General features: G+C 52.5%; 1 protein-coding gene across 1 annotated transcript in view; it reads right to left on the bottom strand.

The window, feature by feature from the left end:
• Positions 1 to 15,000, bottom strand: part of LOC308157963 (splicing regulator ARVCF-like) — a gene marked incomplete at both ends in the record, with an annotated part of 59,638 nt that overhangs the window by 3,140 nt on the left and 41,498 nt on the right. Inside the window, 5 exons of the mRNA XM_080531557.1 lie at positions 2,589 to 2,676; positions 6,248 to 6,359; positions 8,905 to 9,097; positions 9,785 to 9,935; positions 11,986 to 12,113. Of these exons, the coding sequence (XP_080387683.1) occupies positions 2,589 to 2,676; positions 6,248 to 6,359; positions 8,905 to 9,097; positions 9,785 to 9,935; positions 11,986 to 12,113 (672 nt within the window). The remainder of the gene's footprint in view (positions 1 to 2,588; positions 2,677 to 6,247; positions 6,360 to 8,904; positions 9,098 to 9,784; positions 9,936 to 11,985; positions 12,114 to 15,000) is intronic.

Genomic DNA, 15,000 nt, shown 5'->3' with positions numbered 1-15,000 from the left:
CTGTCAGTCAGGCTCTGTCGGAGAGCGCCGGTGCGGGCAGGGAAATGAGGCGTTTCTCCTCTGCGGGGGTCCAATCTCAGCTGCCAGCCCCCAGAACCAGAACCTCATCAGCCCGGGGTCACATGACCTACACACCCCACTACACTCTGCCCCAGGGCCCACATGCCTGACCGACACACAACATTACCCCTCACACAGCTATTGACCAGCGGCCTCTGTAGGACGTGACCTATTAGTAGCCTAGCGACAAGAAGCCAGAACCACACTGCCCTGTCCAACACCGGCCACTACGACTGAAGAAGACCTGTGGCGTCCAATAGGGATGCTAAGAAGCCCTGTGGCGTCCAATAGGGACGCTAAGAAGCCCTGTGGCGTCCAATAGGGACTTTAAGAAGCCCTGTGGCGTCCAATAGGGACCTTAAGAAGCCCTGTGGCGTCCAATAGGGACGTTAAGAAGCCCTGTGGCATCCAATAGGGACGTTAAGAAGCCCTGTGGCATCCAATAGGGACGCTAAGAAGCCCTGTGGCGTCCAATAGGGACACTAAGAAGCCCTGTGGCGTCCAATAGGGACGTTAAGCAGCGGCGTTTGAAGGGACGGCTACGGCGTTCGAGAGAAGAAATGTCCCTCTGTGTGCATGCGTGATTCTGTCTCGACACTCCCTGCCGTCGTAGCCCAACTGTCACCTACGGGAGAACGCCTGGTTGGCCGTCATCTATCTATCTATCTATCTATCTATCTATCTATCTATCTATCTACTTATCTATCTATCTATCTACTTATCTATCTATCTATCTATCTATCTATCTATCTATCTATCTATCTATCTATCTATCTATCTATCTATCATTACCAAAAGTGGGGATTCATTACCAAAGTGGGGATTGAAGTTTGTTTCTTTGTTCATAGACTTCGGAGTTTGAGTGAACTATCCCTATATATCCTATATATATATATACAGTATATCCTATATGTCCTAGAGAAGGTCCACACACAACTTAAGTTGCCAAGAGGCCACTTAGTCCTGCTGGTTTGAGTTTCACCCTGGTTCTTCAATGACCGACGCAGGTGTGATTATTGGCAAGGGAGTCTACAGGTTGGGTCAGTGTTTGGAGGAGAAGGGCCAACACCAGCTCACACTGCCCCCCTTTAGCTCACCTTTTCAGTGAGTTAAACACCTGATGGGGGAAGGAACGTGTTGATAACAGTTAAAATGCCTTCATTTTAGACTAAACACAGAAAACACTGGGGGGAGACAATTAGAGACCAAACTGTTGAGTGGGTTTAACACTAGAACAGCCATGAGTAAAGAAAAATGTTATATCTTTGCACTCGATCAAATTTCAGGACCCTCCTTTCATGACTTTTCCTAGATATGTGCGTTCTACCACCCAGTATCCTTACATTTTCAAAATCACATCAGGATAAGCTAGTATAAAGCTGTTTTGCAGTTTTTCTGTGTAGGAAGCAGGCTAATTTACAAGCGGACAACTAGTGGTCGTTGTGTGTAAATAGCAGCTTGAGCATTGGAAAGAACGCCCGAGGCGGCTCTTTTAGTAGGTAAAAAAGGCACGGCTGTTCTAGTGTTAATAAACTGTCATTAGAGAGTTGCCCCACACCTAACGTTGCTTTGGTTGTACTGAACGGCCATCTTTATACAAACACATCGTCCAGAGAGGGGTCTCGCGTACAGCATCAGACATACAGTAAGTAGAACGGCTATCATGTCGTTAGAAACATTTGAAACTCATCGCCGAATGAATCCACTCAGCAACAGTTCATACGTAGGGTCATTCCCAACACAGCCAACATTTTCTCTACAAACAGTTTACTCTTATTATTCAACTGGGGGAGCTAAAGGTACATTGCGTCTGGCTCTACGGCTAGGTCCCTCAGCGGCGATGGGAGGGTCATTCAAACTTGGGTCCAATCCCAATTCACCCCTACGGCTTCGTTTTCACCCCTATGGCTTCGTTTTGCGCGTTCACGTTTAGGGGTAGGGGTGTCCCAATTCATATTTCATCGAGCCATGGCTTCATTTCGAGGCCTAACTATGGCTTCATTTCGAGCGATTCCAGGACCAGACTAGCTTTGAAGCCATAGGGGTACGCTACCCCTTGATTCCAGGATGCATTGCGAATCATCTACAGAAATGTTATGTCGCTCTATTCAATGCGGAAATGTCATTTTACTTTCTCTGTAATTACTTATTAATAAAGATTTGAAAAATTATGAAAAAAAAAAGTGCTGTCACATGCTCTCGACTCCTCTTCCAGGGAGATGTGTTGTGTTTGTGTGGCGCCCCTCTATAACGACCCCCCCACCCTCTATGCAGGTTAATATCCTACGCTACATGCTTGGGCTTGACTTCAGAACCCACACGCACGTGCACGCACACACACGCACACACATATGCACACACACAGACGCACGCACACACACGCACACGCACACACTAAAAGCACACTACTTTCACCGCCAGCAGCCCCCCTGCCGTGGCCCCCCAGCCTGGTGTGTGTGACTGATCCAGCCTGGTGACTGACCCAGCCTGGTGTGTGTGACTGACCCAGCCTGGTGTGTGTGACTGACCTTGGTTCTTCTCCATGAGGGGCAGGGTGGTGTCGTCGTAGCCCGGCCGTCCGTTCTTGGCCGCCTTGGGGGCTCCGGTGGCTGTGGGCTGGCAGGGGGGGGGAGACAGGGGGGGGGAGACAGGAGGAGGGACACGGGGGTGAGAACAGTCACCCTGACACCTGCCCTCCACACTGCACGTTTAACACTACAACAGCCATGGGTGAAAAACTAAATGTTCTATCTTTGCACTCGATCAAATTTCCGGACCCTACTTTCATGACTTTTCCAGACATGTGCGTTCTAACCACCCAGCATACTTAATTTTTTTCCCAAATCACATCAGGATAAGCTTGTATAAAGCTATTTTGAAGCTAGTTTTTCTGTGTAGGAGGAAGGGTAATTTACAAGGCGGCGAACTAGTGGTCGTTGTGTGTAAATAGCAGCTTCCCATTGAAAAGAGTAAAGACTATGGTCGTTTGACCCCCCTGAGGCGGCTCTTATAGTAGGTAGGCACGGCTGTTCTGGTGTTATGTTTATGTATGTTTATAATGGTCATTCAGCATGTTTTTTGGTTTATTTTATTTACCTACGTATGCATACTACGGTATACTGTAGAATCTGTGTCAGGGAGTAGTTCTACCATACACTGCATTTTGCAGTAGCTTGGTGGTAGTTCAACTAAATTCTAATCTTTGTAGTTTTCCCCAATAACTAACAGCTTTTTTTTGCCCTGTAGCGGTGTAGTAAGATCCTGTCCCTACTCTAGTTAAACACATTCTCAGAGTAGCTTTCCCAACACATAAAAAAGCAAAAGCAATATAAAACTGACAACCCAGAGCATCATGAGCATTATGCTTCGACCTGAGCTAGTTGACCCACTGAGCTAGTTGACCCACTGAGCTAGTTGACCCACTGAGCTAGTTGACTCACTGAGCTAGTTGACCCACTGAGCTAGTTGACTCACTGAGCTAGTTGACCCACTGAGCTAGTTGACTCACTGAGCTAGTTGACTCACTGAGCTAGTTGACCCACTGAGCTAGTTGACTCACTGAGCTAGTTGACCCACTGAGCTAGTTGACTCACTGAGCTAGTTGACCCACTGAGCTAGTTGACTCACTGAGCTAGTTGACTCACTGAGCTAGTTGACCCACTGAGCTAGTTGACCCACTGAGCTAGTTGACCCACTGAGCTAGTTGACTCACTGAGCTAGTTGACTCACTGAGCTAGTTGACCCACTGAGCTAGTTGACTCACTGAACTAGTTGACTCACTGAGCTAGTTGACCCATTGAGCTAGTTGACTCCCTGAGCTAGTTGACTCACTGAGCTAGTTGACTCACTGAGCTAGTTGACTCACTGAGCTAGTTGACTCACTGAGCTAGTTGACCCACTGAGCTAGTTGACTCCCTGAGCTAGTTGACTCACTGAGCTAGTTGACTCACTGAGCTAGTTGACCCACTGAGCTAGTTGACTCACTGAACTAGTTGACTCACTGAGCTAGTTGACCCATTGAGCTAGTTGACTCACTGAGCTAGTTGACTCACTGAGCTAGTTGACCCATTGAGCTAGTTGACTGACTCCCTGAGCTAATTGACTCACTGAGCTAGTTGACTCACTGAACTAATTGACTCACTGAGCTAGTTGACCCACTGAGCTAGTTGACTCACTGAAGTTACAGATGCATTCTGGGATGGCAGAGAGACAGGGAAGTGGGGAGTGACATGCTTGCCCCCTGCATCCCGTTACACACCTTACTCAAACCCAAACCCTGAACCTAACCAATTTGGAAATTCAACATGAGGTTGCTGGTCAGGCGTGCCCTGCCCTGCCCTGGCCTATCCATTTTACATTTAAATTTTTGGCATTTAGCAGACGCCTTATTCCAAAGCGAATTACAATCAATACATTTGAATACTAAGGATGTGAATCATCAGTCCACCATTCGTTGCAGGAAGAGTAATCTAGCTCAGGCCCGGGGCCATTGATAGAAGGAAAAACCTTGTCCCTATCACCTTCTTCTAAAACCTAGTTTTTTATTTTTTCACTGGAGAAACAGAGAAACAGTACAAGGGGGGCAATAGAAGTTCTTAGGGACACAGTAGAGGGGAAAGCGGGTGTCTTTAGGAGACGTAGTGGTGAGGGGCAGAAGATGTCTCAGGAGGAGCAGTTAAGGTGTAACCTGAAGAGATGGGTCTTCAGTCTACGACGGAAGATGGGTAGTGACTCTGCCGTTCTGACAGCCGTGGGGAACTCATTCCACCAGCGGGGAGCCAGTGTTGTGAAGAGACGTGATCGGGCAGCACGACTGCTGTGTAGAGGTGGTGGGGCCAGTCGGCCAGCCGAGGTGGAGGAGCGGAGTGAGCGGGCTGGGGTTTGGGGGGTTACCATTTCCTTCAGCTGCAGAGGTCTAATGGCGAAGGCGGGGAGCCCAGCCAGGAGTACATTGCAGTACTTGCGGGAGATGACCAGTGCCTGGGTCAAGAGTTGCGCTGCCTCTCTGGTAAGGAATGGTCGTATCCTTCTGATGTTGTAGAGGAAGAATCTGCAGTTGCTGCAATGTTCTCCGCACAGGATAGTCGGTTGTCCAGGATCACTCCAAGGTTCTTGGCTGTCAGGGAGGGGGTTACAGTAGAGTTCTCCACTGTGATAGAGAAGTCTTGGAGAGGGCAGGCTTTCCCGGGGATGAAGAGGAGCTCGGTCTTGTTAAGATTGAGCTTGAGATGGTGGTCAGCCATCCATGTTGTAATGTCAGCGAGACATGCAGAGATACGGGTTGCCACGTGTAGATCAGACGGGGGGAAGGACAGGAAGAGTTGAGTGTCGCCTGCGTAGCTGTGGTAGGAGAGCCCATGTGAGGAGATTACCGAGCCAAGAGACTTGGTGTAGAGAGAGAAAAGTAGGGGCCCTAGGACGGAGCCCTGGGGTACCCCAGTGGAGAGGGTTCGTGGAGAAGACAGCGATTCTCTCCAGGTCTCCTTGTAGGAGCGGCCCGCCAGGTAGGAAGAAAACCAAGAGTGTGCGGTGCCAGAGATGCCCAGTTCTGAGAGGATGGAGAGAAGGATCTGGTGATTGACTGTGTCGAAGGCAGCAGACAGGTCAAGGAGAATGAGAACGGAGGAGAGGGAGGAAGCAGAGTGGAGGGCTTCCGTGAACTCAGTGGAGTGCCCAGCCTTGAAGCCGGATTGGTGGGGGTCTAAGTGTTCCATCTTCCGGAGATAGTCAGCCCCCTCTTCTTCTCCTCTCCTGTCCTGTCCCCTCCTCTCCTGGCCTGCCCCCTCCTCTCCTGTCCCATCCCCTCCCCTCCTCTCCTGTCCCCTCCCCTCCTCTTCTGTCTCCTCCTCTCCTGTCCCCTCCTCTCCTGTCCTGTCCTCTCCTGTCCCCTCCTCTCCTCTCCCCTCCTGTCCTCTCCTGTCCTGTCCCCTCCCCTCCTCTCCTGTCCTGTCCCCTCCTCTCCTCTCCCCTCCTGTCCTCTGCTCTCCCCTCCTGTCCTGTCCCCTCCCCTCCTCTCCTGTCCTGTCCCCTCCTGTCCTGTCCTGTCCCCTCCCTTCCTCTCCTGTCCTGTCCTCTCCCCTCCCCTCCCCTCCTGTCCTCTCCTGTCCCCTCCTCTCCTGTCCTGTCCCCTCCTCTCCTGCCCCCTCCTCTCCTGTCCTGTCCCATCCCCTCCCCTCCCCTCCGGTACCTGGAAGTGGGACTTGTTCCAGCCCTCCTTGGTCAGGGCGTTCCTCAGGTCCTTGTAGCTCCACACCGTCTGCAGCACGTGGGAGGCAGCCTTGTTCTCGCGTGACGATTGGCTGATGGGGGGAGAGAGAGAAACAATCCATTAATAGCAATCTAGCCCAGAACGCACCAGGAGAAGAGGAGAACTAGAATGTAATCAATCTACCAATCAAAGCCATCTATTCCCCGGAGCGGCCTCTCTGGAGCGGGCGTTTTAATTTTACTACCCTGATGGCGGCGTATTTCCTTTCATTAAATTCATTAGCTTCTCCTGAGCTTTACTTTTTAATTGCACTAGTGCGGGGGGGGGGGGGGGGGGGCTGGGGTGCTCACATCAAAGTCAGACTCATCAGGGACTCGGAAAAGACATTCACTCGGAATGAAATGAACGACTCGTGTTCAGACCCGACGGAAAACTAATCTGAGACGGATCGATAGTTTGTACGAGGCGAGACCGCTATCAAAACAAGCTACTCTCTCTCTCAGAGACTATCCCAACAAGCTACTCTCTCTCTCTCAGAGACTATCCCAACAAGCTACTCTCTCTCTCTCAGAGACTATCACAACAAGCTACTCTCTCTCTCTCAGAGACTATCACAACAAGCTGCTCTCTCTCTCTCAGAGACTATCACAACACAACAAGCTACTCTCTCTCTCTCTCTCTCTCTCTCAGAGACTATCCCAACAAGCTGCTCTCTCTCTCAGAGACTAACACAACAAGCTGCTCTCTCTCTCTCTCTCTCTCTCTCAGAGACTATCACAACAAGCTACTCTCTCTCTCTCTCAGAGACTATCACAACAAGCTACTCTCTCTCTCTCTCAGAGACTAACACAACAAGCTACTCTCTCTCTCTCTCAGAGACTATCCCAACAAGCTACTCTCTCTCTCTCTCAGAGACTAACACAACAAGCTACTCTCTCTCTCTCTCTCTCTCTCTCTCTCTCAGAGACTATCCCAACAAGCTGCTCTCTCTCTCTCTCTCTCTCTCAGAGACTATCCCAACAAGCTACTCTCTCTCTCTCAGAGACTATCCCAACAAGCTGCTCTCTCTCTCTCAGAGACTATCACAACAAGCTGCTCTCTCTCTCTCAGAGACTAACACAACAAGCTGCTCTCTCTCTCTCAGAGACTATCACAACAAGCTGCTCTCTCAGAGACTGGAGAATTCGAAGTCGGTGCCTCATGGGGGGGGGGGGGGGGGGGAGTCATCTAAACATCTCCCCAACTTGTGGTGTTCGGGTTATCATGATTAGCGCAATAAGTGCATTCTGGTGTGTTTATCCAACCATTTATTATTATTATTTTGACCGTTCCTCATTCGGTTCCATACATTACAAGGTGCCGCCGGCCTCCGATTTCTACCTCTGCCAGCCTCCCCCTAGTGTACCAGCCTCCGCCAGCCTCCCGCTAGTGTACAAGCCTCCCCCAGCCTCCCCTAGTGTACCAGTCTTCCCCAGCCTCCCCCTAGTGTACCAGCCTTCCCCAGCCTCCCCCTAGTGTACAAGCCTCCCCCTAGTGTACAAGCCTCCCCCTAGTGTACAAGCCTCCACCAGCCTCCTCCTAGTGTACAAGCCTCCCCCAGCCTCCCCCTAGTGTACAAGCCTCCCCCAGCCTCCCCCTAGTGTATAAGCCTCCCCCAGCCTCCCCCTAGTGTACAAGCCTTCCCCAGCCTCCCCCTAGTGTACCAGCCTACCCCAGCCTCCCCCTAATGTACAAGCCTCCCCCTAATGTACAAGCCTCCCCCTAGAGTACAAGCCTCCCCCAGCCTCCCCCTAGAGTACAAGCCTCCACCAGCCTCCCCCTAGTGTACAAGCCTCCACCAGCCTCCCCCTAGTGTACAAGCCTCCACCAGCCTCCCCCTAGTGTATAAGCCTCCCCCTAGTGTACAAGCCTCCCCCAGCCTCCCCCTAGTGTACAAGCCTCCCCCAGCCTCCCCCTAGTGTACAAGCCTCCCCCAGCCTCCCCCTAGTGTACAAGCCTCCCCCAGCCTCCCCCTAGTGTACAAGCCTCCCCCAGCCTCCCCCTAGTGTACAAGCCTCCCCCAGCCTCCCCCTAGTGTACAAGCCTCCCCCAGCCTCCACCTAGTGTACAAGCCTCCGAACATGGAACATGGGCTAATAGTTCCCCTCTCTCATTAACGACCTCGTTAACGGCCGTGGCAGACATGACAAAGGGAGGGTTATTATAATGTACCGTGATGTCCGACGTATATGGCCGGCAGCGGACAATACTTCAGACGCCGCGTGGTCCATTGTGAATATGAATATCGACATTATACTAATTGCACTCAAGGTCAGAAGAGAATGGAATATGGATGGGATTACTAGGACAGAAGCCCTGTGTGTTTTGATATGGTTTCTCGTTCCGTTCTGCGCATTACAATTAGCCCCTCCGTCCCGGTGATATCGACCTTCAACACTGTCGGAGAGCAGTGTTGCCAGATTGGGCTATTATTCCAGCCCGATTGGGCTACTTATGATCACACTGGGCGTTTTTTTAGACTGTGATTAGGCTGGAAAACAAATCCCATCTGGCAACACTGTTGGAGAGCTACTGCCGTCGTCAGGGGAGCCGAGCCGAGCCGAGCTACGCTACATCCTCCTCCTCCTCCTGCTAACCTGGTCTTGTTGATGGCCACCAGCTTCTCGATGGCCTGGGCCTGGATGAGGGAGCGGGCGTTCTCCGAGCTCTCCGTCACGATCTCGTGGATGGTGTTCAGGATGGCCACCACCGTGTCCTCCTCCAGGTTCTTGGCCGGCCGCTGCTGCCCGCTGGGAAGGTTACTCACCAGGTCTCTCATGGCATAGCTCCCTGCAGGGGGGGGGTGGAGGGGTAGAGGGGTGGAGGGAAGAGGGGTAGAGGGGAGAGGGGTAGAGGGAAGAGGGGTAGAGGGGTAAAGGGATAGAGGGGTAGAGGGAAGAGGGGTAAAGGGTAGAGAGGTAGAGGGCAGAAGAGTAAAAGGTAGAGGGGTAGAAGGGTAGAGGGGTAGAGGGAAAAGGGTAGAGGGGTAAAGGGTAAAGGGATAGAGGGGTAGAGGGGTAAAGGGGTAGAAGGGTAGAGGAGTGGAGGTAAGAGGGGTAGAGGTAAGAGGGGTAGAAGAGTAGAGGGGTAGAGGGAAGAGGGGTAGAGGGGTAGAGGACAGAAGAGTAAAGGGTAGAGGGGCAGAGGGCAGAAGAGTAAAAGGCAGAGGGGTAGAAGGGTAGAAGTCAGTAGATGACTACCTCTGTATCACTAGCCATCTTTCCTACGACAGACATCTCGACACTCTGCCATAGCGTCGTACGAAATGTGTGATTCCATCATCATCCCTCTGAAGGAATCCTACTGAAAAATCTCTACTGACACACAAACCGAAACGGGAAAAGATTAATCGGACGTCATCACGTGTCACGATCTGCTAAATCTGTTCGAAAACGTTTGTTTCTCTCTCTCTGTTCCACTCTGTATCAGACGCCCCCAGAGGGGCTTTGTCCTGTTCTGACTGCGTGCGGTCCTTACCGATCAGGTCTTTGTTGCGGCGGTCGATGGAGAGGTTGCGCAGGGCAATGGCCACGGCCCGGACCACCTTGTCAGAGTCGGAGCGGAGAAGCTCCACCAGGATGGGAAGACCCTTCTCCTTGCGCACCGTGGCACGGATGTAGTTGGACCACTAGAGAGAGAGAGAGGGAGGGAGAGAAAGAGGGAGAGAGAGGGAGGGAGAGAGAGAGAGAGAGGGGGAGAGAGAGGGAGGGAGAGAGAGAGACAGAGATAGAGAGAGAGAGAGAGGGAGGGAGTGAGGGAGGGAGAGAGGGAGAGAGTGAGAGAGGGAAGGAGGGAGAGAGAGAGGACATGGAATATCAGGATGGACAGCTTTGTGTGTGATACGATACATGTACACACGTACACGTACACACACCACACCACACACACACATATAAAAGTTGCCCCTCACAAACACACAAACACTACAACAGTACAACTGTACACTAATACAGCGCATTGGTGGATACCTTCACACACACACACACACACACACACACACACACACACACACACACACACAGTTCAAAAGAATCCCACCCAGCGCGTCCTCTCTGGACGGTCATGTGATGTAATTAGTTCCTGTTTAAGCATCAGTGGATTCTCCCCGCTCACTCACCCCCGTTCCACCAAACATTAAGTCCGACATGAAAGCAGCTCCTCTTTGCAGAGCAGCGTTCCACCCTCCCCCCCCCCCCCCCCCCCCAGAGATGTCATTAAGAGGTTAACACCACTGCGGCCCGGCCACTGGATGGCAGTAGCGAGCCAAAAACCAAATCTATATATATTTTTTAAAACTCTCTTCGCCACAGACACAGCAGCAAGTGTCATGAGGAGAGAGGAGAGGGTTTTAAGGCAAGAAAAGAAGCTTGAGTTATCCTCTTAGGGAGCTGGGACACTATGTCCATCTCCCTGATGCGGTATTTTGATGTGTTAGCACTGCAGTGCCCCCCCCCGCACCCCCCTCCGCACCCCCCCCTCCCAAACCCCCAGTGTGTGGCCGAGCATTCTGATCAGCCTCGGCAACACAGCAAACAACCACAGGAGAGACGGAGCATCTGTCTCTCTCTAACATGGCCACCGCAAGTGGGAAAAAAAAACGTCACCGCTAACGACTGGTGAGAGAGCCGGTATTACCGAGCCCAATTATTATTTTTTGAAATACAGAAGCGTTGATGGCACAGTAGCACCCAAGCACCTGCGACCAGGTCGGAAAACGTGTGACACGGTTGAAAGTGCCTGATTGTGATTTGTTTTTTGTTTTTTTTAATTAAATGTTGTATTTGTCACCTCCGTGGTGAGCTACTAAAAGAGGTGAGAGGATGGAGAGAGAGAGAGAGAGAGGCGGGGGGGGTGTGACGGTCAGTGGCGACGGGTGTGTTTGCCGTGTGGTGTGTGTGTGTGTGTATATGTGTGACACTGGGGTGTGAAAGACTGAATCGAGACAGCGAATCGCGCGCCAGGGCTGACGAAGCACCGATATAGCCTTGTTTACAGGAAACACAACCGCACTGACTGAGAGAGAGAGAGAGAGAGGGAGAGAGAGAGGGAGAGAGAGAGAGGGAGAGACAGAGAGAGTGAGTGAGAGAGGGAGACAGAGAGAGGGAGAGAGAGAGAGTGGGAGGGAGAGAGAGAGAGACAGAGAGAGTGAGAGAGGGAGAGAGAGAGAGAGAGATAGAAACAACTGCACTGACAGAGAGAGAGAGAGAGAGAGAGAGAGAGAGACAGAGAGAGACAGACAGAGAGAGTGAGAAAGAGAGAGAGAGAGAGACAGACAGAGAGAGACAGACAGAGAGAGAGAGACAGAGCGAGACAGATAGAGAGAGAGAGTCCCCCATCCCACAGCAGCAGAACATGAATATGAATAAGCAGCTCTGTACAGAGTGATGGTGAGCGTGGCCCCAGAGCCTCCCAGACAGGCCAGGCTGGCCGCGCCACGGCGGAGCCTCACAACCAGGGTGTTCTCAGGGTGACATCATCAGAACGGAGGCCCCCTACTCACGGTCCACTGTCCCCCCCCTACCCACGGTCCACTGTCCCCCCCCTACTCACGGTCCACTGTCCCCCCCCCCCCCCTACTCACGGTCCACTGCCCCCCTCCTCTACTCACGGTCCACTGCACCCCTCCCCCCCTCCTCTACTCACGGTCCACTGCCCCCCTCCCCCCCTCCTCTACTCACGGTCCACTGTCCGGCGCTGAGGTTCTGCAGGGCCCCGGCCGCGGCCTCCAGGGTGTTGTAGTTCTGGCTCTCCGTCAGCAGGCTCAGGTACAGCCTCACCACCTCCGGCTGGTACAGCAGCTCGAAGCCTGCGGGGGGCGACAGAGAGCAGAGACACGGGTCAGACACACACAGGGAGAGAGAGAGAGAGGGGGAGAGAGGGAGAGGGTCCATCAGGGCTGACGTCAGAGCTGTGGTTGGTCCTCTACACCAGCATACACCGTTTAGCAGACAGCCGGACTGACTTCTATAAATATAGCGCCTTATTCTAAAGCGCTTTACGGCGGCCTCTTGTTCACCCATTCACACACATTCACACACACATTCACACACACATTCAAACACCGAATGGCGGCGAGTTACCGTTGCAAGGCGCCGGCCCCGCTCGTCGGGAGCAATGTGGAGTTCGGCGTCTTGCAAGAGGACACCTCGACATGTGGCCAACCGGGGGGAGTCGAACCGCCGAACCCGCCGACCTCGCAACCCCTCGACGGCGGCTCTACCTCCCGAGCCACAGCCGCCAGCCCCCCTCAGACGCTTTAGTTTCTCTCTCCCCGAAAGCGATTTACAGACCAGTCCCGTGCGTAATAATAATAATAATTCATTGAATTTATATAGTGCTTTTCCGAGGCTCAAAGACGCTGACAATATAGGGGATACGGAAAACACAAAAACAACAAGTAACATGGAACACAGAGTCAGCGAACGGGGAGGGGGGGGGGGGGTGGTAGGGACAGGGGAGGTGGTTAGGGGTAGGGGAGGCTGTATGCATATCAGGGGGGTGGCAGGGTTAGGGGAGATGGGTAGGGGTAGGGGAGGTTGTATGCGTGTCAAGGGGGGGGGGGGGGCGGGGGCACCGGGATGGGGGAGATGGCTAGGGGTAGGGGAGGCTGTAGGCATGGGAGAACAGGTAGGTTTTGAGGTGGGATTTAAAAGTGAGGAGTGAGGGTGAGTCTCTGAGTGGTTGGGGGAGAGAGTTCCAGAGGCGGGGTGCAGCTCGTGAAAAGGCACGGTGACCGAAGCCTTTGAGTTTTGAGGGTGGGACAGTGAGGGGAACAATGGATGAGGATCGGAGGGTACGGGTAGGGCGGTGGGGGAGAAGGAGGTCAGTCAGGTAAGGGGGGGCCAGGCTATGGAGTGCTTTGTATGTGAGGATGAGGATTTTGAATTGGATGCGTTCTTTGATGGGGAGCCAGTGGAGAGAGTGGAGGACAGGAGTGATGTGGTCACGGGAGCGGGTGTTTGAAAGGAGGCGTGCAGCAGAGTTTTGGACCATCTGGAGTCTATGGAGGGAGCGGGAGGTGATGCCGGTGAGTAGGGAGTTGCAGTAGTCAAGGCGGGAGGAGATGAAGGATACGTTTGAAATGTTTCTAGGAAGGTTCTAGGTGATCCCCCCCCGCAAGCCAGGAATCGAACACACAACCTTAGCGTTTAGCGACTACCGCCGTACTCTACCCCCCCCCCCCCCCCCGCCCCCCGACTTTCTCAGACTCTCACTAGAGGCAGGGCCGTTAACAACACGCAAACAACAAACACAAACAAAAAAGGAGAGAGATGTATAATCCACAGCAGACAGGTGCGTTGTCGACGACGACGAGCGGTATTTCCTGCCGTACTGCAGGCTGTCAGAGGAGATGCAGAGGAGTATTAGTCCCGGTGTGTTGTGGCGGCCGCTGGGAGCCCAGCCTCCGCAGTCGGAGTCGATAACCTAATTGGCCCTTTGTAGCTTGTTTAGCACAGTCCTGCCTGCCCATGTGATCAATGACCCAGGTCAGCACACCTCTCCTCAGTGTTCTCTCTGCACTGGCCTGCTTTAACTGTGGGGACTGGCTGGTGGAGTCCCTCTCTCTCTCTTTCTCTCTCGCTGTCTCTCTGTGTCTCTCTCTCTCTCTCTCTCGCTGTCTCTCACTGTCTCTGTCTAATTTTTTATTTGAATTAGTCTGTCTCTGTCTCTCTCTGTCTCTCTGTGTCTCTCTGTGTCTCTCTCTGTGTCTCTCTCTCTCGCTTTCTCTGTCTCTGTCTGTCTCTGTCTGTGTCTCTCTCTCTCTCTCTGTCTCTGTCTCTCTCTCTCTGTCTCTGTCTCTCTCTCTCTCTGTGTCTCTCTCTCTCTCATGGGATTTGTAGTCCGGGCCCCTGTGTAACCATACGGCTAGCGAGCGTTGTGGCACATTGTTTTAAATGGGGAGGATAGATTGGGAAGCTTGATGATGGTTCCTCTCTCCAGGACCATGGATCAAGCAGGCAGGCCAGGCTGGGAGATGTGAATAATGCATCACCTAACGTGGCCTTCCTAGAGCAGAACCAAGTGTCTGTGCGTGTGTGTGTGTGTGTGTGTCTGTGTGTCTGCGCGTGTCTGTGTGTGTGTGTGTGTGTGTGAGAGTGTGCGTGTGTGTGTGTGTGTGCACGTTTTGTGTGTGTGTGTGTGTGTGTGTGTGTGTGAGAGTGTGTGTGTGTGTGTGTGTGCATGTGTGCACGTGTGAGTGTGTGTGTCTGTGCGTGTCTGTGTGTGTGTGTGTGTGTGTGTGTGTGTGTGTGCACGTTTTGTGTCTGTGTGTGTGTGTGTGTGTGTGTGTGTGCACGTGTCTGTTTGTGTGAGTGTGTGTGTGTGTCTGTGTGCGTGCGTGTGTGTGTGTGTGTGCATGTGTGTCTGTGTCTGTGTGTGTGTGTCTGTCTGTGTCTGTGTGTGTGTGTGCATGGGTGTCTGTGTCTGTGTCTGTGTCTGTGCGTGTGTGTGTGTCCCAAGTGCCCTGCTGTAGCCCAAAAACTACATGCAGAGTGAGAGTCTTAGTGGCGACTTGAGATTCAAACAAATCTATCCGACGTTGTCTATTAATCACAGTGTTATGAGTCGGGGGTGGAATGAGACATTGATTTCACATCCGCCCAAAAGTGGAGCGCCGTATCTGAAAGGACGGTTTATATCTCTTGTCCATTTAACACTTTTCAGCAGTCAATCGTTCGCCTCTCTCCCTGACG

Source organism: Nansenia antarctica (assembly GCF_963989245.1).
Source record: "Nansenia antarctica genome assembly, chromosome: 5".
Taxonomy (NCBI): domain Eukaryota; kingdom Metazoa; phylum Chordata; class Actinopteri; order Argentiniformes; family Microstomatidae; genus Nansenia; species Nansenia antarctica.
The sequence above is the reverse complement of the archived record's forward strand: the minus strand, read 5'-3'. Positions and strand labels throughout refer to the sequence as shown.